Genomic DNA, 24,615 nt, shown 5'->3' on the forward strand with positions numbered 1-24,615 from the left:
TGGGTTCTCTATTCCACTGGTCTATGTGTCTGTTTTTGTGCCAATACCATACTGTCTTGATGACTACAGCTTTGTAGTAGAGGCTAAAGTCTGGGATTGTGATGCCTTCCACTTTGGTTTTCTTTTTCAACATTACTTTGGCTATTTGGGGTCTTTTGTGGTTCCATACAAATTTTAGGATTGTTTGTTGTAGCTTAGAGAAGAATGCCAGTGCCATTTTGATTGGGATTGCATTGAATGTGTAGATTGCTTTGGGAAGTATTGACATTTTAACAATATTTGTTCTTCCAATCAATGAGCATGGAATGTTTTTCCATTTCTTTGTGTCTTCTTCAATTTCTTTCATAAGTTTTTTACAGTTTTCAGCATACAGATCCTTTACATCTCTAGTTGTGTTTATTCCTAGGTATTTTATGGCTTTTGGTGCAATTTGTAAATGGGATCGTTCTTGGTTTCTCTTTCTGTTGCTTCATTATTGGTATATAGAAATGCAACCTATTTCAGTACATGTATTTTGTATGCTGCGACTTTGCTGAATTCATGTATCTGTTTTGGCAGCTTTTTGGTGGAGTCTTTCGGGTTTTCCATGTAGAGTATCATGTCATCTGCGAAAAGTGAAAGTTTGACTACTTCTTTGTCAATTTGGATACCTTTGATTTCATTTTGTTGTCTGATTACTGATGCTAAGACTTCCAATATTATGTTAAACAACAGTGGTGAGAGTGGACATCCCTGTTGTGTTTCTGATCTCAGGGGGAAAGCTCTCAGTTTTTCCCCATTGAGGATGATATTAGCTGTGGGCTTTTCCTATGTGGCTTTTATGATGTTAAGGTATGTTTCTTCTATCCTGACTTTCTTGAGGGTTTTTATTAAGAAAGGATGCTATATTTTGTCAAATGCTTTCTGCATGTATTGACAGGATCATATGGTTCTTACCTTTTCTTCTATTAATGTGATGTATCACGTTGGTTGATTTGTGAATATTGATCCAGGCCTGCAGCCCAGCCTTACTCATCCATCTCTATTCTGATCTGTAGATTTTTACATTCTGATCCAGAGATTTCACATTCTCCACCATCAAATGCAGATAATCTCATCTTTGTTGATTTTATTTGTTCTGTTCTACTGACAAACGATTTGCTTTCTTTTACTCTTTTTCTCCTAAATTGTCGATCTTTTCCTTTTTTTTTTTTTTTTTTAAGTTTTCCTCTTTCCGTACCTCCCTTTCATTCACTAAAAATTCAATAAAGGAAAAAAAAAACTGGTGGTCTTGGGGTGTCATCTAACCCTCAGGTGTTTTGTTGGGTTGGCACAGTGTTTTATGAAATTCAGCCAACATCTTGAAATTTTCCTTGTGGGAATGTTTTTGATTACAAAATTCAATTTTTAAAAGAGATATAGGGCTATTCAAACTTCTTTTGTACTTATGTCAATTTTTGTAAGTTATGTTTTTTCAGTGAATTTTGTTAATTTTATCTCAGTTGAACATATTGTCATAAAGTTGTTTAGAACATTTCCTAATTACATCATTAATGTCTTTAGATTCTATAGTGATATAGTTCAGATATTGCTAACTTTTGGCTTCTCTTTTTTTCCTTGATCAGTCTTACTAGAAGTTTACCAATTTTATTAACTTTTGGTTTTGATTTTCTTTGTTGTTTGTCCATTTTCTATTTCATTGACTTCTACTCCTATCATAGGAAGGTGGCTATTTTAAGACTCTGTTTCCTGCAGCATTGGCATCAATATATTTATGGAGATAATTTGCAATAATGATATTTTTGGTGAATATGTGAATTGCCTGATTTCTAAGTTCTTATCTTTAGACTGTTAGAATCTACTGCCTCCTGTTTTGTATTCAACTCTAGATTGAGTCCTGGTTTAGCATTTGAGGGTTACTCACTTTAAGGGTTATATGTAAATTAATTCATTAAGAAATTACTATGGGGTGCCTATTACTTGTAGTTGTTTTTTTTTGTTTGTTTTAATTAACAATCATATAGGCTATCCTTCTGAGACAGTTTTTATTTATAGTAACCATGAAACATGGCTTTTGCTTTTTTTTTCTGTTACCTTATGTATAATTGTCATGCATAAAAAATAGAGAAGATGGAATCGAACTATTCCTCCATCTTGGCTGATTCATTTAATCAGTATTTCTTGTCATGCACTCTACCAGGTTCTAGGGATAACTTGGAAATATAAAATGGAGGTGGCTTTTAATCTTATGGAATTTACAGTCTGGTAGGGAACACAAAGCATTAATCAAGTCTGACAAGTATCGTGAAGGAAAGGTACACTGTGCTGTGAAGACAGCAGAAGATTGAGCATAGATCTGAAAGATAAACTACAGTTAATTAGGCAAAGAGGAATGGGAACAGTATTCCAGGCTCCCAGAAGAAGCATGTGCAAGGTCTGGGTGGTATGATCATATGAGAGAGAGATGACGTGCACACACATCATAAGTGTTCACTGTGAATATAAGGTGTTTAAATTAGTGATAATCTCTATTCTTTCTTCTCTTCTCTTGTATTGGAAAGACACACTCTTTTCAAAAATGTCATTCTTTCCAAGACATTTTCTTTCCTAAGGCTAGTCTCTTTGTGCTCTTATCAGTCCTCTCTAGCCTCCTCATGATCTTCGGCAGTTGCCCATCCAACGTTGTTTAGCATCCTCAGTTCTCTCTTTTCTTTCTTCCAGCAGTTTCTTCCGTTTAGTCTCCTCATGACTTTGGCCCTCTCTCACTGTTTCTTTCTCTGGGCTTTCTTCCTTAGCACTTGGTGCTGGACCACTATTAGACCATCTATAGCATATATATTTTTTTTTTTTTTTGGCCATTTTTAATAGTCTCCCTATTTAAATTGAGTTTTGGGATACTAATATACTGCTTCTCTCCCTACCCCAAGCATCTGGCACAGGGCATGGCTCCTGGTTAGTGTTCAGTAAATGTACCTTGAATCATGTGTATACAGTAAAACCTTGGATTGCGATAACTTGTTCTGCGAGTGTTCTGCAAGGTGAGCAAACATTCCTAATAAATTTTAACTTGATAAATGAGCAGTGTCTTGCAATACCAGTAATATATGATGCCAAACATCACATGATCACAACTAAGCCAATGGTTCTTCTCTCTCTCTCTCTCTCTCTCTCTTTCTCTCTCTTTCTTTTGCTGTGGGATTGTGGGTGATTGTCTCCATGCTCAGATGCTTGGTCTCAGGCTGTGGTGTTCAGCAGAAATCAGTGATTTTTCAGAACATTGGAAGGTGCCCACAACTGGCACTAGTGTGTTTTTTGTCACTTCAAAGCACCTATGGACAGACAGTCTTTTGCTTTTCCATAGAAGAGAAAGCTTAGGTAGGAATACTTTGCTTCATTCTACGTCAGGCTGCCTGCAGATATAGACCCTTTCCTCTGCTGCCTTATTGCCAGTTACATTAAATACAGTGTATGACAAGAATTTATTAATACTGTACTGTAGTCAGCATCCGTGCAAATGTATACAGTGGCCCCCATGCAGGAAAATGTTGAAAAGAAAGGCAGTAAGGAGAAGGAGGAAGTTTATGGAAGAAGGAGAAGATTATGGTGGAGTTAAGAAGGAAATCATCAAGAAGTATGAATGAGGTATGCGAGTAGCCAAAATTGCAAGATTTTATAAGAAGTCTCTGTCTGCATCTCGTCTGCAGAGGAGGAGGAGAGAAAGGTGGAGGAATCCCTCACTTCAAGTGAGATTAGGGAGATGTGTAAAATGTGGGAAACAGTGCAAAATTTTGTAGAAAAATACCACTCAAATAAGGCTGTAGCAGTGTAAGTGATGAATCTGTTTAACAATAATGCAATGTCACATTTCCATGAAATCCTCAAAAGGAGGCAAAAACAAGTGTCATTGGATAGGTTCCTTGTTAAAGTTGTATGAAAAGAAAAAGATCCCATAGAACCAATAGATAGCAGTGATTCCATTAGTGATAGTGAAAGTTGTCATACACAATAACCCTCCTGTCTCTTGTCTCCTTCACACCAGCTACAATGGTTTTCAAAGGTAAGTGCAGGTTAATTTTTTTTCTTTATATTTCATATTTTCTTTATTATATTTTATTATGTTACAGTTTGTAATCATTTTTATATGAATATTTTTGGGTTGTGGAACGAATCATCTGAGTTTCCATTATTTCTTATGGGGAAATTTGCTTTGATATACACGTGCTTTGGATTACAAGCATGTTTCTGGAGTGAATTATGCTCACAAACCAAGGTTTTATTGTATTTTGATATGTGTAGGAGTTATAAACCACATTATGGCTTTAATTATTTCACAAAATAGTAACCAGTTGAGAAACCTGATATTTGATGTTTCTATGTTATTGGCCCTTGGAGTTCCTTAATCAGTTTGAAACTTTGTTATTTGTGGATAGTTTTCTTATATAGGTTCAAGGTCCATTATTCATTTTTGAGCCCCATTTTAAAATGTATTAGTATTTCCATTAGACTCCTTTTTATGTTTCTATCTCTGTGAGGAAATTTCCCCTCCATTAAATGTCATCTACATTTTCTATTAGATTTTTTAAGATATCAATTATAGTTATTTTAAGATCCCTGTGTAATAGTGCCAACATATGCACGATCTTAAGTCTGGTTGTGTTGCTGTTTTTCTCTTTTAACAATGAGTTCTTTTGTCTTTTTTTTTTTTAATGTGACTTTTAATGTTTGATTGAATGTCACATGTTGCACATTGGTGAACAGTAGAAACCCAAGGTATTTACCCTTAGAAACAGGTGCGCTTTTACTGGCAGACAATTAGATCGAGTCAGTCTAGGTAGTAGTTGAGCCGGTTTGGGGGTTTATTGTTGCTAGTGTTACCATCAGTATACCACAGACTTCAAATTCCTCCAACAGTGAGTTACTGCTAACTTGTTTTTAGTGTGCAGCCTGCAGCGTTGGAGGGTTTTCTCATTGTTCCTGTTCCTCTCTTAGCAGACTGCTTGCCTTACATACCCATATAGGGTCTCCTTCCATGCTCTTGCCCCTCTCCCATTGGCGGACTTCCCTTGCTTGTTACTTGATGCAAGACTTGTGGTGGAGACAGAAGGGGTTTTGCAATTTCCCTGTTTTAGCCTCAGTCTTAGGCAGGTCCTGTGCACCTGCCCCAGAGGCTGAACTTTTCCAGTGCTTCTGTCACTTCCCCAGTGGAGATGCCCTCTGCCTTATACTCAGTGCAGGATCTAGAAAGCAGGCAGGTTTTCTGCCTCTCCCCCACCCCCTTCCTGACAGCTGAGCTTTGCCTTGTATCTGTAGAGAAGGAGGAGGACAGGGCAGAGGGTGTAGGCTGGGAGCAATTTCCCTGTCTTCCTTCCAGTGCTAGAAGACCTCTATTTTGTATTGGCACAGAATCTGGGCACGAGTGGGCTTTCTGTCCCTTCTCCAGTGTTTATCTTGCATTTGCCTAGTGTTGGACCAGAATAAAAGAGGAGCTGTGTTTTCTTCCCTTTCCAGCAGCAGCTAACTTTTGCTTGGTATCAATACAGGGACTCGAAGGTGAGAGACTTTACTGTACCTTCCCAGCAACAGGCAACTTTTGCTGCGTGTCAGGATTCAGTCTGAGGCATGGGTGAATTTCTCACTTCTGCCCCACCAGTAGCTGATAACCACCTTGTATTCATGCCGTCCAAAAGTGTAGACGGACTTTTCTTGGCACTTCTGCTCTACCCTCAAATCTTAGAGCAGGCACTACACACCGGTACCAGCAATATCCCTTTCTCAGCTCTGCTCATGCTGGTTCTCAGGAGCATCTCAGGGGGCGGGAGACTATGAAGAAGAACTTTGTGAGTGGGTACAGGATTTTCTGTGTCTGAGGCCCTCAGATTCTAAATTGGCATCAGTGCACATTTGACCCTTAAGCATTTTGTTAAAATTTCAGTTGTTTTATAGCAACATCTCTTTTTTCTGTGCTTTGTCAAAGATGAAACAATTCTTGTGTCCCATCTCCTCTGAGGGGCTCATCGCTCTGGATTTTAGATAAATGGTTGACTTATGACCTCACCTCCCTGATGGGCTCAAAAACGTGTGGTTTTTCTGGATTGTCTGGCTTTTTCTTTTTGTTAAGAGTAGGAACAAATTTTTCTTGTGGCTTTCTCTTCTGAATGTTGTCATTATATCTTAGGTAATCTTTGCAGCTGACTTACTTTAGAAAATAAAAAATAATCCAAAGCACAAGGACATATTTTCTTCTTTTTTTTTTCCCAAGTAATTAATAGCAAGTCAGTCGAGTGCTGGTAGCTATCACTGGTAGAACTAAAGCATGGGCAGGCAGGGAAATGATCCCATGGAATAGGGAAAACCCATCTTTTAGAGAGAGGGTTTCTTGCTTAATATGGATGTAAACTTTAAATCCAGCTTAAGTAGATAGTACATGTGGCTCTTGCTAATGATGTTTGCTCATTGTTCTCCCTAGGAGAGGTTTGTGAATTGTTTTCAAAATATTTAGACTATAACTGATTGCTCAGACCGTTGGTTAATTTTTAATGCTTTTGCTGATTAATTTCCTTTTAGATAAATATCAGGGTCGTTTTTACTTATACTAATGCCACAAGAGATGATCTTTGATAATTATGTCCTGTTGACCTTCTGAAGTGCATAGAGGCCTTTTTCACATTCTATTTAAATTTTCTCATGCAAACTGAGGCATTCAGGTCAGACTCTTTTAGCTTTTTTGTAGATTGAATTTACCATCATTGAAGTTGTTTGGTGGAATTAGAAGCTCCAAGTTGTATTCCGGACAGTTGTTACCTAACTTTTCTCTAGGTTCTGTAAAGTAGTGCTGGTCCCATTTTTCATCTTTCTTTTCCTTTTTAAAATTGCACCACAGGTTGACAATTTAAGTTGTTTAGAAACCAACCTTAATTTTAGAGGCTTTTTTCAAATGTTTGTCCTTTTATGTCGAGAGTGATGAAACAGAGCTAAATGGAAGCTCTCTGTGTGTGGACAGAACTTTTCTATGAATTGCTGCACTGGCAGGTGTCCCCAGCCTCCTGTATGCAAGTCTTTAGGGGTAGAATCCTCCTCCTCATCTGTAAATAAGTATTCTGAGGGCTCTGTGGGAAATAGGAGCTGCTGGGATGGTGGTGGTAGGAGGTGGATCTTAATGTTTTGACATGTAAACTTTGCTTCAGGTTTTTAGTTCTGACCTCTCCTCCAGTCCCAAGTGTGTTTCCTTTAGTAAGTGTTTCTCTGGTTCATCCTCTCTAGAGAGTAAACTGCACTTCTTGCAGGGTTGGGGAGGGGCTGGTCGCTTGGTTGTGTAGGATGGGGGAGGGGATTTAAGGCTTATGTTGCTTCTATATTGAATTTTGAGACCTTCATGCACCCTGACTTCAGAAGGGCCTGGAATCTCTGAGTCTTACAGTTTTGGGGGGTTATTTTGCACACATTGGCTTTTTATAGGTTCTCCTCCAACTTATACAAGCTTTATTTTTACCTTTCTTCATGCTGCTAAGTATGTTGTCACTCATGCATTTGGCTTTCAGGCTTCCAAAACTTTATTGCTGTCATCTCCTCTTCTGATTTCTGTGTCTTTATGGCTTTATGTGTTATTTGTCCTTCACTGTCATTTTAGAAACTTCTCAGGAGTGTGGGAGACAAACGAATGCTTTCAATCTTGAAATGCTTTCAAATCTTGAATTACTATCCATCATCTTGTAAGCCTAGTTTCTAGTTACTGTTCTTAAATACCAAGGCCACGTTTACTTTAAGTTGTTATGAAATCCATTTGTCTTTCATAAATTTCTTTTCCATTTTTCTCCGTTGAAATTAGCAAGGTATTATTACCTAGTTTTCTAAAATAATATGCAGGGTTGAGTTTTAGGTTATAGCTAATTGTCTCCTATTGGACTAACACTTCAGCAAACACCAACTATAAGCTCAAGACAAAATATTTTTTAAAAATAACTATCTAAAGAAACTGGCAAACAACCAAAACAGACAGAAACTAGAGGTTAGGAGTTATCCATATTTAGAAGAAGGAACTACTGGGTGAGTTTCCCATTTCGGATGGTATTTAACTTGAAGTCATGCCCAGCTTGGTACTGTAAGGATGACTAAAACTCAGGGGAAACTCCCAGTCGTACTGGCTTGAAGAACTAGATGACAGAGTTTGGGGCATCTGGAACAACTGGAAAGTGAGGGAGAAAATCCAGAAAAAGAGAAATCTAGAGATGAATATAAACTATCTAAATCTTGCATAGACAGACTCTGACTGTTCCAGTAAGGCTAAAAGCACTAAATAGAAGTTTCAGTTTTCATTCCCACAGAGGGGAAACAGAGTTTTGGGGTTTGAGTCCAATTAATTGCGTACTAAAACAATCATTCTCTTTGGAGGAAGGTAACAGAATTTAGAGTTTCTGCAACATATTATTTACAATGGCCAGAATATAATTCAAAATTTGCAGACATGCTGAAGAGAAAAGGCAATTATCGGAGAGTGACTCTGAGATGATCCAGATGTTAAATTTACAAGGATTCAAAAAGGGGCGCCTGGGTGGCGCAGTCGGTTAAGCGTCCGACTTCAGCCAGGTCACGATCTCGCGGTCCGTGAGTTCGAGCCCCGCGTCAGGCTCTGGGCCGATGGCTCAGAGCCTGGAGCCTGTTTCCGATTCTGTGTCTCCCTCTCTCTCTGCCCCTCCCCCGTTCATGCTCTGTCTCTCTCTGTCCCAAAAAAAAGCAAAACAAAAAAACAAAACAAAACAAAAAAAAACGTTGAAAAAAAAAATAAAAGGATTCAAAAGGATTTTAAGGCACCTATTATAACTATACTCATGAAAATAAAGGAATGCATGTATATAATGAATGAACAAATAGGAAATCTCAGCCGAGAAAAAGAAACTATAAAGACGTGGAAATTTAGCATTGAAAAATATAATACATGAAATAAAAATTTTTACTAAATGGGCTTAATAGCAGATTAGAGGTAACAGAAGTAAGATTTAGTAAACTTGCAGATAGATTAATAGAAGTTATATAATCTGAAAAAACAGAGAGGAAAATGATTAGAAAGAATTTGAACAAAGGCTCAGGGACCTACAGGACAAAATAAAAATGTCTAGTATATGTGTAGTCGTAGTTCTAGAAGGAGAGGAAAAGGAGAATGGGGCAGAAAAATATTTGAAAACATGATGGCCAGAAATTTCCCAAATTTGGTGAAACGCATGAAGTTGTCAATTTAGAAGCTTAGCAGATCCAAGCATAATCAATACAAACCATATTACATAGAGGCACATTATACTCAAACTGCTAAAAGCCAAAAATAAAGAGAAAATATTGACAACAGTCAGACACACACACACACACACACACACACACACACGGAAACAATAAAAATGATTTGTTGAAGGAAAAAAACCTACAGCATCAGCCCTGAATTCTGTATCTTTAAAGTTACAGAATTCCTTAAAGAGAAAAAGGAAATAAAGACTTTTTCAGATAAGCAAAAACTGAGAATTCAGCACTAGCTGACCTACACTGTAAGGAGTTTGACAGGAAGTTCATCAGGTTGAAGGGTAATGATACTAGATGTAAGCTCAGATCTTTAGGAAATGGTAAATATGTGAATAAAGAGGAAAAAATTACTTTTTCCCCTCTTACCTGTTAAAAAAAGGTAACTAATGTTTAAAGCAAAAATTATAAGATTCTACTGAATATTGCACAAAGTATAGGGAATGGAGAGTGGTAAATGGTTTTTATATTAAATGTAAAAAGGGGTACAGTATTAACTCAAGTGAATTGGTTATAGTTAAGGACATATACTGTATATCCCTAGAACAATCACTTAAAAAATAATGTAAAGAGGTATAACTAAAAAGTCAGTAGATAAAATGAAATTCTAAAAAATACTTTGTTAACCCAAAAGAAGGCAGGGAAAGAGGAACAGAGACACAGGCAGAAAACTTGGAAGAAAAAAAAGAAAATTTGAGAATAAGAATGAAGACTGATAAAATGGTAGCTCTGAATTCAGCCACATCAATAATCAAGTATAAATGGACCAGTTATTTGAATTGAAAGGGATTGTGTGTTTGTGTGTGTCAAGACCTAACTACATGATGGCTATAAGGGATACACTTTGTTGGTTTGTTTATTTTAGTGTTTTGTATAATTTTGTCTTTAGTTTTACATTCCCAGTCAAAACATTGGTTTCCAAAGTACCTTAGGTCAATTCCTTTCCTTTTTTTTTTCTTTTTTTATTGAAGTATAATTAACACACAGTGTTATATTAGTTTCAGGTGTATAGTATAATGATTCAACAATTCTATACATTACTCAGTGCTCATTACTATATGTGCACTCTTAATCCCGTCCATGTATTTCACCCATCCCCCAACCCGTCTCCTCTCTGGCGACCACTAGTTTTTTTTCTCTGTATTTAAGAGTCACTTTTTTTGTCTCTTTTTTTCTTTGTTCATTTGTTTTGTTTCTTACATTCCACTTACGAGTGAAATCATATGGTATTTGTCTGTCTGACTTATTTCACTTTGCGTAATCCTTCTAGGTTCATCCATTTATTGCAAATGGCAAGACCTCATTCTTTTTTTATGGCTGACCAATATACCACTGTGTATATAATATACCACATCTTTATCCATTCATCAATCAATGGACTCTTGGGTTGCTTTCATATCTTGGCCATTGTAAATAATGCTGTAATAAACATAAGGGTGCATGTATCTTTTCAAATTAGTGTCTTTGTTTTCTTTGGATAAATACCCAGTAGTGGAATTATAGATTCTACAGTATTTCTATTTTTAATTTTTTTGATGAACCTCATACTGTTTTCCACAGTGGCTGCACCAATTTGATTTCCTAGTGCCCGTACGTGAGGGTTCCTTTTTCTCCACATCCTTGCCAACACTTGTTATTTCTCATGTTTTTGATTTTACTCATTCTGACAGATACGAGGTGATATCTCATTGTGGATTGATCTGCATTTTTTTGATGATGAATGATGTTGAGCATGTTTTCATGTGCCTGGTGACCATTTGTATCTCTTTGTAGAAATGTCTGTTCAGGTGCTCTGTATAAGGGATACATTTTAAATATAAGGAGACAGAAAGGTTGAAATTAAATGCTTATAAAAACATATACTGTCTAGATAGTAAGTATAATAAGATTGGACTATATTAAAATTAGATAAAAGATATAACCAGACAAAGACAAGCAATCTTACTAGAGATAAAGAGTCAGTTCATTAGGAAGACTGTTTATGCCTTGTAACAAAGTTTCAAAATACATGAGACAAACATTAATAGTATTGAAAGATAGACTTAAAATCCACAATCATTGGTGCATATTTTAACACCCTCTCTCAGCAGTTGCTAGGAGAAACCAGATAAATATCAGTAGATGTAAAATAAAAATAATGTGCTATTTCTTTATTGAACACAAGATGGCAAAGTAGTCACAGTTTCACTTGCAAAACTGGATCTGCATTTGAATACTGTGAAATAAGCTATGATTTTACTGTGTTAACCCAGTAAACATGTTTCCTTTAGAGCCCTTCATTTATTTTAGAGCCAACAAAATGAACTGTGGTGAATAGTGAAATAAATAGAAATACTACAGGGGCTCCTAAGTGGCTGAGTTGATTAAGTGACCAACTCTTGATTTCAGTTTAGGTCATGATCTCGCGGTTCATGGGATTGAGCCCTATGTCTTAAAACTGGGAAAACTCGGGGCGCCTGGGTGGCTCAGTCGGTTGAGCGTCTGACTTCAGCTCAGGTCACGATCTCGCGGTCCGTGAGTTCGAGCCCCGCATCGGGCTCTGGGCTGATGGCTCAGAGCCTGGAGCCTGCTTCCGATTCTGTGTGTGTCTCTCTCTCTCTCTCTCTCTCTCTGCCCCTCCCCCGTTCATGCTCTGTCTCTCTCTGTCTCAAAAATAAATAAACGTTAAAAAAAAATAAAGAAAAAAAACTGGGAAAACTCTAAAGTCAGTTTTTAGTCTGATTTCTCATTAGTACAGGACTTAACCTCTATAAGATCTACAGACCATCATCCATCATGTACTTAAATAGTACCAGTGTCTCGGAGCTCACTGCTTATTTAAAGGTTTGAGTTCAATGTTCAGTATCATTTTTATACCTAAAAACTAATGTTGCCATTTTACACAGAAAGAACTCTTCTCCATCTTGGTAAATGCCTCTCGTTTTTCACATATACTTTTTATATTTGTTGTCATTTAAACCCTAACTGTTACTGCTGAAGACTAAGGCATCGTGCAACACAATGTTTAACTTTATGTGTAAGAATTTTAAAAACCCACAATAAAACATAAAAGAAAAGAAAATATACCAGTTGCCTAACCTAGCTAACAGTATTACTGTGATTGAGCATTAAATGTAGTCCTGAACTTCCTAGCAGCCAAGTAAAAGAGACACTGGTAACACTGGTCACATGATCTGAACTTAAAAAGTATTAAAAAGAAACAAGCAAACAAAAGGAGACTCATTAGTTTTTTGAAAAGGAGAAATCATCTTTGAGTTTTTGATACTGATGTTGTGAAGAATCTGAGTCCCTATATAGCGGTCACTGACCGCAGATGCTATGGTTTAGCAATATGCAGAAACATTCTTTAGCCATCCTCCCCAGCTCTAGGTAACCACTAATGTCCTTTCTGTCTCTTGAGACTTGCAAATTTGGGACACTTCATTTAAATGAAAGCATGAAATATATGGTCTTTTGTGTTTGCCTTCTTTCACTTAGTATACTATTTTCAGGGTTCATCCATGTTGTAGCATGTGTCAATACTTCAGTCTTTTTTCTGGCTGAATATTACTCCACATATGGATATGATACACTTTCTTTATCTGTTCATCAGCTCATTGACATTTAAGTTATTGTGAAGTATGTTGCTATGAACATTCATGTACACGTTTTTGCATGAGCATATATTTTTCTTTCTTTTGCGTGTCCACCTAGGAATAAATCTAGATCACATACAGTCTATTTTTAACCTTTTGAGGAACTGCCAGACGTGTTCCATTCTCGGCAACATTGTGTGAAACTTCGTTTCGGAGCACTCTTTTTCAGTTACCACTCCAACTTCCCATAGGTAGAAAAAGCCTTTTCCCACCTACAGAACCTGAATCACATATCTCAGATAAGTGAACTCACAACTGGATTGCAGCAAGCCTCAACTTATTCTCAGTGCCAGCTCTATAGCAGACACCACAGTGTAAGACTCAAGTGACATTTATACCTATTAATCTATCTCCCAGATGAGGCTCCCATACTTTTTCAGGTTATGTAACCATATGTGAACCCTAAAAGCTCACCAGTAAGGAGTGAACTGCATCCCCATGATTCAGGCCACACACCCACTAATAATTGGTCATTTTTTCTTTGTTCTATTTTATGTCAGAGAGTCTCAAAGCATGATCCAGGGGTTCCTGAGGGAGCTCAAAACTCTTTTGGTGGGTGGTCCAAGGCCAAAAATTCTTTGTAGTAATACTGTTATCTGCCTTTTAAAAAAAATACTTCTTTCACAGGTATATAAGATTAGGTGCAGAAGGTGACATGAGAATACAGGTGTCAACTGTTAAGCCACACTTTAAAGATATGTGCCAAAATTTAAAACAATGGCACTTCTCTAGTTTTTTTTTTTTGAAAATGTAGTTATTTTTCATAAAAATACCTATTATTTGGGATAACATATAGTGAGCTTATTGTTTTTATTTTTAATTTTAAAATATTCTTTAAATTTCTTTCTTTCTTTTCTTTTTCTCTTTGTCTTTTTCTCTTTCCTTTTTTCGTTGTTTTATTAAAGAACAGGGACAGGACCCGTGGGCAGAAAGAGCTGCCTTTTTAAATTTCTTAATTTCACTTATGAAAGGTAAAAACATCAATAGATATAAACATCATAAACAAAAGCTCCTTCGGGGGTCCTCAATTTTTTAAAGAGTGAAGAGATCTTCAAGTCCCCAAATTTGAGAACTACCGCTGTAAGTAAAAGTGGTATTTTTGTAGTCAGATTTAAAATTAATCTTTGTTTAAAATTCAAACATAGATTTAACTCTAAAGCCCCACATGGTATTCATTCAACAAAAATTTATTTACTGCCTATCACGTACATGCCAAGTATTATGCAGTATTTCTATGGTTTTAAAATTTATTTATTTTGAGAGAGAGTGTGTGTGCAAGCATAAGCTGGAGAGGGGCAGAGAGTGAGGGAGAGAGAGAACCCCAAGTAGTGTAAGTTTCTGAGGATGCAAAGCACTAATTGGTCATTTTAAAGTGCGTAATTTTTATTCTAAGAACTTAGTTGAGAGCTCGGAGTTCCAGACCTATTAACACAAAAGAGATAGTTTACTGCGAAAATATTGGCACAGGTACTACCAGTACATTGCCTAAAGAACTTAGTGTAGCCATTGTTCTGAGTGCATGTTTTCGATTGCACGGCAACTCTGCTAGGATGAGTTAGCTAAAAATGTACCCCTGAATATTGCTTGGGCATTTAAAAGGTGATGTATTTAAACATTAGAGCATATGTTCCTAATAAAACTGTTGCATTTTAATTTTAATTTTTAATAAGTTGTTCTTTTTTATCTATATTTTTCCCTTACATTGAGATATAATTGACATATAGCACTTTTTAAGTTTATGATGTACAACATTATGATTTGTATGTGTATATATTGTGAAATTAACTTGCTTTTATTAACAGTAGTCAGGCAATCTGTCCCTGGTTAGAATTTATAAAACAAAATCCAGAAAAAAAAAGCAGTACAAAGGAGGGAACGGATAGATAAGATGGATGGATGGATGGATGGATGGATGGGTAGATGGGTGGATGAGTGGATGGATAGATCAACTCATCAATAAAGTCAATAGATACTCTCCTTAAATCTTCCCCTGCAACTGAAGGTGACCCAAGTAGATGAGCACCAATGATGACCCAAGTAGTGCAGCACCAATTGGACTGTAACCAGAGGATCTTGGCCACAGCAATTTTGTACCATTCAGGATTGGTGTTTTATGAATCTCTTCCTGCCTATTTTTGTTCTTAATGTCATTATTAGGATTTAGGTTTTGCAGAATTTATTAATAGCCTAGCATAAAGTTGAGATTATGTCTGTGGTCCCCCAAATACTATCTGTTTAATAGGCAATCAGTTGTATACATCTGCCATACTTGAGCAACTAAAGCTGTAGGAGGCAGTTGTGTCGTTGCAAAATTTAGAAAGTTGCAAAATTAGTTTCTAAAAACCAGGTAGTAAGGATATAGGAAGCTAGAGGCTTGTAAAAAGCATATATAGTACAAACAGAATACAGTGAAGCACAGAAGGAGAGCATAAGGTTCGGTTCTTTGCATTTGTTTTCTTCTGCCACATTCAAGTTTTAGTTTTCAGGAACGCTTTTGAAAAGGAAAAGGGAAGGACATAAAATAGAGGAAGAAAAAGAAGAGTGAGCCTCGGCACCAGACGAAAAACATCATTTGCATTTTTGGAGCTAGGTTTATGTGTCATAATTAACAAATCATGAGCCAAGTGTGGTTGGATCTAACATTTCTTGGGCCGAGACATTAAGTCTCAATTCCTTATAGTGAGGGATTGTCTAGGCATTCCTGGTCTTGTCCATTTGAAGAGCATGGGGAGTCGTTCAGGTCCAGAGTGAGTTGATGAGAGAGGCTGAAGGTCAGTCTAAAGGGTCAGGAGGCTGAAGAGAACTTGTGTGGGGTGTTTTAGCCTTTCTATGCTGATTCTGGATAGCTGGCAGGGCTGCCTGCCTGTTTGTCTTTCTGCTGGTTACTGACAGGTAATGAGATTCCATCAAAGACGGTGCGTGATCATGTGTTCTAAGTCTCATGTTCTTGAGAAACTCTAGTCAAGGTTTGGTTACAGGGGAAGTTTGGGATTCTTTTGTCTGGAAGGCATTCTGTCTTTAAAAAATCAATTGGGAATAATTCTAATCCTAATCATTATCTCTGGCATTTGTGGACTATAGATTTCGAAGCACTAAACAATAGGAAAAATTCCTTCCAAATTTGGTGGAGAAGATGGATAGGGAAGAAGGAAGGGGGAAACTCCACTAGTTGCTTTTTTTTTTTTTTCCCTCAGACTTATTTGGAGGACTGCTGAAAGATTTTGTGAATTTACTTCTTTTTGTTGCCTAAATTGCTTTTTAAGCAGTTTTATAAAGAAATCTACCTAGTTGGTTATTCTCTAAAATTAAACTTGTGGAAAAACTACAGTGCCTTTTTGGGTCCGAAACCCAATCACTTCTTCCCTCCCAAGATTATTCTGTGGATGAACATTTTAAGTTATCTGAGGTGATTTAAATTCATGGAAGTCATAACATAGAGAGGGAAATGTCCTGGATAGAAGAAAACCACTTGTTCTCATGGCACCCTTGAGGTGTCTTCAGGGCTGGATTTGTCTACTCTGTAGTTTTCAAGTAAAGGACTAAAAAGCAACTCATTTCTTTGAGAAGGCTAGCAACTCCTAGCCTTCTTGCTTTGAGAACAAAGCAACTCCTCCTTTGTTGTTTCCTGTTCTTTTTTTTTTTTTAAATTATAACCATACATTTAAATGTATGAACAGATGAAATAAATACTCCGGGAAGATAAAGGGTTTATTAAGATCTAAACAATAATCTTTGTTCCTTGGGCAACCGCAGAAAAGAATTGTGCTTGCTTTCCCAGAGCATGCCTAAGTGGCCCAGGCATCCTTGATTGCTTGGCTTTCACTGAGATGATCAGACACATGGATGAGACCTTGATTCTTTTTCATCAGATTCTCCTATCAGGGCAGTAGAGGATGATGAAGTAGAAATATTAGAGAGAGAGAGCTTTTAAAAATTATAAACAGCGTTTGATTATTTCTTTGTGTTAGGAGGCAATTTTCTATAGGGTTTTCAGGTTATCTGCACGCCTTATGAGCAGAAGTACTGACTGTCTTTTCAAGGATGTGTGCATAGTAAACAACCTCAAGAGGTAGAGATAGTGACTCTAGAGCAAAGGACCACTTGCCTACTGTTTGCTACAATAAAGATAATGTCTTCCTCCAGAACGAAGGACACGTGTGCTTACTGCTCGTTATAAAAGACTCGACTTTCCTAAACTCAAATTTCCCCTCTTGTCATGCAGCACATTGAGTGTACAGGTATGATCTGACCCTCTTCCCAAAGGTCTGTAGGAATTGGGGTTCAGGGAACTCATGCAAATGCTGATATTGTGGCTACTGCTAGTGATGTGAGTACTAAACTGTCCTCTGTGTCTGATGTTTTCTGCCGAGGACCCATGAAACTGGCAGGCTAACTTGTTAGCTTGCGAGTATGGTGAAATCTTTGACCGTTTATGTTTTTAATACTTAGAAATAATAATTTGTTAAAAAGGATGTATTTGAAAAGATTTATTGAAACTTACATTTCTAGTTTGTATAATTTTTAAGAAGTTTTTTTATGATATTATTTCCTCTTGTTTTGATACAGGGTTTGTTTATAATGTCACTCCTTATATGGAGTATCATCCTGGTGGAGAAGATGAACTAATGAGAGCGGCAGGATCCGATGGTACTGACCTTTTTGATCAGGTAAGGTGGTGAAATTAATCATACTATTACAGTGGGAGGGTTCTCTTAGATTTAGCAGTGTGATAGTTGTAGAAAAAAAATAGTTGCACAAATTTCATATGCATTGGCTTGAATTTTGAAATTTGGGAAGATGCTCGAGAGTAACAACTGTTTAATTTGCCTTTAAATTATTTTACTATAATTTTAGAGATGGTTTCAAATCTGTATCCAGGAGTCTCCTCTTAAGTGCTTGCTGTCTCCTCTGCTAGCAGCTGATTACTCAGTTTTTATTAATTTTGATTATGATGATGATTGGCTTATGGACGACAGTAACAATTGGAAAAAAGAACACTTTTTCCACTTAGCTTCTCTGCCCTTAGTTTTTTCTCATTTGGGAATTGTTATATAATTGGCCTATCTTGCTGTACTGAATCTGCTTATCATGTAGAAAATCAGATGATTAATGAATAGAAAACTTATTTTTCCTAGAGTGATAGCAGAGATTCTGAATGTATATTTCAAAAAACGCTTATTTAAATTTGTCATCTTTCCCCTTACATTGACTAAAAATAAACATTGGCTCTTATACTATTTTAAAGTTACATAGAGTTATGTTTACTGCTGTCAATAGGGTGAACTGTTATTTTGAAACAATCTTGAGAACAGAAATTTGCTTTTGTCTCACATATACTTTATTTTGTATTTTGTGATGGTTATACACGTTGTAGTACTGTATTTCAGATACCAGAATCAGATTGGGTTATTTTTAGAGTTGACTTCTGAACAAATATAATTTGATTTCTGTTCCTTCTACTTTTTCATCCATTTTAGGATTTAATTTTTGACCAGGTTGCCAGAAATATAGTTTGTTTTATATTTAAATGTACTTAATGTGCATCTGCTTAAATAGCAGAATCCTATTTGCAATTAGTGTTCTTCCTGGGTTGGAGAAAAGTCATGTTTGGCCATTGGTCATAATAGCATTCTCCTTGGGACGTTCTTATTGCTGTTTTGTTTTGTTTTTTTTAATTTTTAACTTTTAATTTTTACTTATTTTGAGAGAGAAAGAGACAGAGAGACAGCATGAGCAAGGGAGGGAGAGATAGATAGAGAGAAAATCCCAAGCAGGCTCCACACTGTCAGCACAGAGCCCAACGCTGGCTCCAACTCGTGAAACTGCAAGATCATGACCTGAGAGCCATATGCTTAACCAACTAAGCCACCCAGGTGCCCCCTTATTGCTGTTTTAAGGCAAATTCTCATCGTCATTTGGTAGTTGTTATTGTCTCTCAATGCAAGCCAAATAGAAAAGTTTGGAAGCGTTTGTGTGAAAAATTGTCTGCCATACTTTTTTCTTATATCTATTCTGTAACCTCTTGATTCTGAATATACTCTTCCACAAGAAGATTCCTCAGTAAAATCTAGTCCTATTTATATTCCTCAGTGTTGTGAAGTTATATGGACCTTACTTAAGCAAAATTGTTTCGGAGAAGTCACAAGAACTGCTATAGTGTTAAATTCTTTAGCAGTTTAAACAGTATGTTAGTTACCAGATTGCTGCGTTCCCCTTGGCTTTCATAGGACCAGTGATGTTTATTTAAGACTTTCACTTACCACAGAAGTAAACAACTTTATATTCTAGATTCTGTGGTGAAGCTTTTTATATCTTTAAACACTAGAGAACTTATTCAGGGCTAGTATTTGAGTTGTACAAAGAATATTAAGTAATCTTTTCTCTGTCAGATTTGTCTTTACTTTAGATCCCGCTTCTGACCTCTTGTTGTGTATTTTCAGATGCTTGATGGGCAATTTGATAACCTGTTGGCACTTCAACTCATTTTGCTCTCAAATAATATCAACCCATCTACTTCTCTTTTATTCCCCCTCTGTTTTCCTCTTTCTGGTAATGGGGACTTGAAGCCACTTAAGTAATTTTTGCCTTTTCTCATTGTGCACCACTATCTGGTCACTAGCGAAATCCCATGATGCTGTCTTTAAACATTACATTCTTGGGGCGCCTGGGTGGCTCAGTCGGTTGAGCGTCCGACTTCAGCTCAGGTCACGATCTCGCGGTCCGTGAGTTCGAGCCCCGCGTCAGGCTCTGGGCTGATGGCCCAGAGCCTGGAGTCTGCTTCCGATTCTGTGTCTCCCTCTCTCTCTGCCCCTCCCCCGTTCATGCTCTGTCTCTCTCTGTCTCAAAAATGAATAAATGTTAAAAAAAAAAAAATGTTAAACATTACATTCTTTTCTCTCTTCCCACTGCCTTAGATCAAGTCATTATCACCTTCTCTGGCCCTACCATTGTAACACTGTACAGATCCCTTTACTTTCCAGTACCAATGTAAATAACATGACAGCTAGATTAGTGTTCTTAAAGACAGTCATCTTAGCACCTTGTTCTACAGCTCTCTGATGCTCACCATTGACAATGGGATAAATCAAAAGTCATTATCATGGCCTTTGAGGCCTTCAAAAGACTGTATTAAAGTTAATATCCTCAACATGCATTTGGCTTTGAGCAAATGGAAGTGCTTTGAGCCAATCACCCGTTCCATGATTGAATACCTCATACTTTTGCCTCCTTGGATATTCTTCTTCTTCATTTATCTGTTAAAATTCTACCCAATGCTCTAGCCCCAGGGATAATGCTTTACATGTCATTGGATGCTCCATAAATATTTGGTATATGGAATTTTAATTTATATTAATAAATGGAGGCTCCTTTATAATTATATACATATATTGCATATTTGTTATTTTAGTATATATTTACTAACTCAGGAGTGTACACAAGCATTCTCATATCAGTATTATTTGACCTGATTATTTTCCTGATTATCTACTATTTTATTGAATAATTTATTAGTTTTCTTTTACTGGTCTTTTACAATTCGACATCTAGGTTGTTTCCAATATTTTGCTAATGTAAACAGTGCTGTGATGAATATCCTGGCACTTGCATCTTCGTGTGTATGTGAATATTTTCTCAGGTAAATTCACAAATTACTCAGTGAAAGAGCTGCATATTTTTAGGCTTTTAATGTATATTGAGAAGGTGTCCTCCAGAGGGTGTTTAAATTTAATTCCCACTGATGAGTCAGGCAACAAATAATGGCAGTTGTTTTCCTTGACGTGACAATCTCAGCCTGTTCGTTTTCAAGAAAATGTCTGTCAGATACCCAAGTCTGAAAAACTAGTTTGTTTATCAGTCATTTTTTTTTCTTTTACATATAAATGGTCTTCTGAGACAAAAGCTCGGTTCAGTTTGCAAATCAAATAATTGCCTGGGTATTTTCCTTCAAGGTGAGGATCTTACTTTGCAGCAGAAGCGTTTTTGAGAACTTCTCATTTTGTTACACAGAATGTAAGCAAGGCCTCTACTCAGACGTTGAGACTTAAGAAAATTAATAGTTTCTTCTACTTCATAAAGCATATTCTTAAATGAAACCAATCCCCCGGCCCCCATGGGTATGTGATGGTGAAGAATATAAAGATTGAAACCTCTGCCTTGACTTGCCAGCATGCAAGCAGTTTTACCTACCATTGCCTTTTCCACATTAGTGCAAGCGTCAACAGTGGTGAAAAAGACAAATAACATCTTAGTATTATTATGAAACTAGTTGAGACCTCATGGGTATCTGAAAGGTCTGTACATGGCACTTGGAGAACATGGTACGCTGCCTTCCTGTCAGTCCCTTACTGGCTAATTGAATCTGCTTAGTTTTCCAGAGCAGTCTAAGTATGTTTAGTTTTGCTCCGAATAAAATTAGAGCATCTCATGGAGTCAGAGTCATGTCGCTTCTCTGTCATTTACATCCCACACCAGGTTCATCGTTGGGTCAATTATGAATCCATGCTGAAAGAATGCCTGGTTGGCAGAATAGCAGTTAAACCTGCTCTTCCTAAAGGTAAGTTGTGCCAAGTGCTAACCTGGCAGTGATGTGTAACACGCACATACTTTTTTTTACTTAGATTTCGACAGATAGATTTAAATAAATCACTATATTGTTCTTATTTTTCACCAGCCTCCTGGTGCAGCCACTGTAAAGATTTTAAATGAATAAATGAATGAATGAATGAAGCAATGACTTAACCTTAGAATATTGACAGCTTTTGAGAGAACATTCATACGTGTGAGGAATGAGCATTATGGAAATGAATGGACTCTATTTACTTCTTATTTAGTTTTCATTATTAGTCTTTTATTCTGTTGTTACATGGGTTAGCTAGAACACTTGGTTAAAGCTGAATTTTAGACTCGTTTTTGAGAATTTATTTTTTTGAATATGTAATATAGTCACATGACTCAAAACCCAGAAATTATGATGTTACACAGTGAAATTTTTCCTCCCAGCTTTGTCTCCCATTTGCCTTGAACATTCCCCTCCTTGCCCCTATATTATGGAAAACCCGTGTTCTGATTTTAAACTACTTTTAAAATAAACCCAATTCCCTACCCTAACCTTCTGACCTGACTCTACAATCTGTATGGTGTTGGAGATCACCTCTTTGCCTCCTAAGCTTCTTTCAGAAGAGCACCCTCTGAAAATTTTGGACATGCAACAGGAATAGCAGAAATGCTGCACTTAATTCTTGACTGTGGATAGAACAGTAGTCGTTTCTTTTACGTAACTCCTGACTTTGACACTCAATTAAGAATAAATTGGCTTATCTGACCTGAGTCTTCTGTTTATTAGTTCAGTGAATTTTGTCATTCAAGGCCTCCGTCAGCAGTGTGGAAATAGCACAGGCATGCCCAGATTTGAACCCTAGCTCCACGGCCTATTGACTGTGCAGTCTTTGGGCCAGTTTCTACCTCTGACCCTCAGTTTTCATCTGTACAGTGATTCATAGGACTAGGAAGTAACATGAGTAAAGTTCCTTTCACCGTGAGTGTAATAGATGCTCAAAAAGGATTATTTCTTTTTCTTCCCATTGTTACAAAACAAATAAGCAGTATGTGTGTATACCAAAAGCACACTAATGTGACTTTTAGTGTCTGGAAGTTCTTCCAAACCAGTTTACGTTTTAAGCCAATTCCTTTCTCCTTTTAACTAACTCCTAAATTCACTAATTCACTGCCAGCAGGAGACACAGTATTAATTCGAGTTTCTGAATGACTACTTTTACCTCATCCTGACTGTTCCTTATCTCATTTACATAATCTGGTACTAATGGTCATGTCTTCTTCTGTAGTATCAGAAAGTATGCGGGTTCCTGAGGCTCTTATTCCATAAGGGATGTGAAGTTAGAAAAAGGACTTTTCTGGTTTCTTTCTTCCTCTCTGGAAATGAAAGACAGATGACTCTCAAAATACTTCACCAAATATGATAAGCACCATTTAAAATAAGCGGATTGGTTCAAAATCTCCAGATATTTCCCCATACAAAAAGGGTAAGTTCAGGCAGCAATCCAGGGTGATAAGCTAGCTCTGAAGCCTCCGTTTCCTTCTAGCACTTATCTAGATGATCTGGGTATCATCTAGATTAAGAGCCATGCCAGAATGTTAACGGTCACACAGTGGGTGGAAGACCAGATTGTGGGTCTCTAAAAGCAGGGAGTTGGAACCGAGATCCCTTCCTATGGCTTGGACTCTTGAAGGTCTGTGTAATGAGTGAAATGGGAAAGCATGAAGAAAATCTGTCCAACACAAGGGAATGTCAGGTTATTTTGTCTGCCCTGACCTTATTTATGAGGTGACAGGGGAGAGGAAAGAGAGATTTCCTCAGAGAATTTGTAACCGCAGCCCTGCCTACATAAGAGTTGGGAATTCAAGTATATTCCACCTATGTGTTCTCAGAAACCTCAAACCAAAAAATAAAATGGCCTCCCATTAGTAGTTTCCCAGGCTGTTTGTCAGAGGTGTATACACATTTTTAATCGTGAAACACGCTTATGACCTAAAGCCCTCAAAATTCCCACAGGTACACATCAGATAATTATTAGTGTCCAATAAAAAATTAGACAACACATGAGGAAACAAATCATTGTTTCTTGTTTCTGCAAGAAACAAGAGTAGAATTTCACCCTTAGGGCTTCATTATTCATATACAGACTAAAACTAGTTATATTTGAAATGTTAAGGGCAATAAGAATCTATTAGTAACATGAGTAAAAAACAAGAGACTGTTAAAATTGTTAACAGAGACTGTTAAAATTTAATTGTGTTGAATTAAAAAACAAGAGAGAATTTCCAGAAATGAAAAATAGAGGTGGTGAGTTTAAAAATTACATAGTACAAGTAGCCAAAGAGTTTAGACATAGTAGAAGAGCTCAGCGAATGGCAAGATTGAGCAGCGTAAATTATACAGAATGTACCACAGAGAAACAAAGGGGTAAAAAAATATGCAAGAGGTGTGGGGGATCCAACACTTGTAATCAGATTTCCAGAAGTAAGTAGAAGTGAGACTGAGGAAGAGGCAACATCTTGAAGGGATAATGGCTAAGAATGTTCCAGAACTAATGTCATAAATCCTGAAATTCAGCAAGTTTGGCAAATCCCAAACAAAATAAAAAGAAATCCACACATGAACTCTTTGTAGTAAAACTGCAGAACACTGAAGACAATGAGAAGATCCAGAAAGAGCCAGAGAGAGACGGATTTAGTAACAGACCAGTGCTTAGTGAATTGACAGCTAAGCTACTAGGTGTAATTTATAAGCCGCCATAGCCTGTTTACCAGAAGAACAGTAGAAGCCAGAAAACAATAGAACAGTATCTTAAAACTGCTGAGAGAAAATAACTGGCAACCTAAAATCATTCAGTAACGAGGAGGATTAGATACAGGTAGGTAAGACTGAAAAGGAAAAATTAAAAAATAAAACAGCACACAAAACCAAAATCAGGAGGTTCGAAGGGTCGAGGAGACAGGCTTTCTGAATCCTAATCATAAAAAGGGAAACTGTGGTGAGTATTCTTTCTCCTCGTCACCACCTGGCTCAGGGGGGTATGAACACATTTCCTACGCAGAATGAGATATGGAGTCAGATATTTTGTATTCATAAATTAAAAGATTCCTTTTTAACACTGTCCTCAGCTGTCACTGTCCTTAAATATTGATTAGAGGCAGCATA

The 24,615-nt window shown here is 37.0% G+C and overlaps 1 protein-coding gene across 5 annotated transcripts in view; it reads left to right on the forward strand.

Annotated features, from left to right (window-relative positions):
- The window catches only part of LOC131514504 (cytochrome b5 reductase 4), a 101,349-nt gene that overhangs the window by 18,362 nt on the left and 58,372 nt on the right, over nt 1–24,615 (forward strand). For all 5 annotated transcript variants that reach the window (XM_058734616.1, XM_058734615.1, XM_058734612.1 and 2 more), the window contains exons 3-4: nt 17,463–17,563; nt 21,369–21,450. In XM_058734616.1, the coding sequence (XP_058590599.1) occupies nt 17,463–17,563; nt 21,369–21,450 (183 nt within the window). The remainder of the gene's footprint in view (nt 1–17,462; nt 17,564–21,368; nt 21,451–24,615) is intronic.

Source organism: Neofelis nebulosa, chromosome 6 (genome assembly GCF_028018385.1).
Source record: "Neofelis nebulosa isolate mNeoNeb1 chromosome 6, mNeoNeb1.pri, whole genome shotgun sequence".
In the NCBI taxonomy this organism is placed as follows: domain Eukaryota; kingdom Metazoa; phylum Chordata; class Mammalia; order Carnivora; family Felidae; genus Neofelis; species Neofelis nebulosa.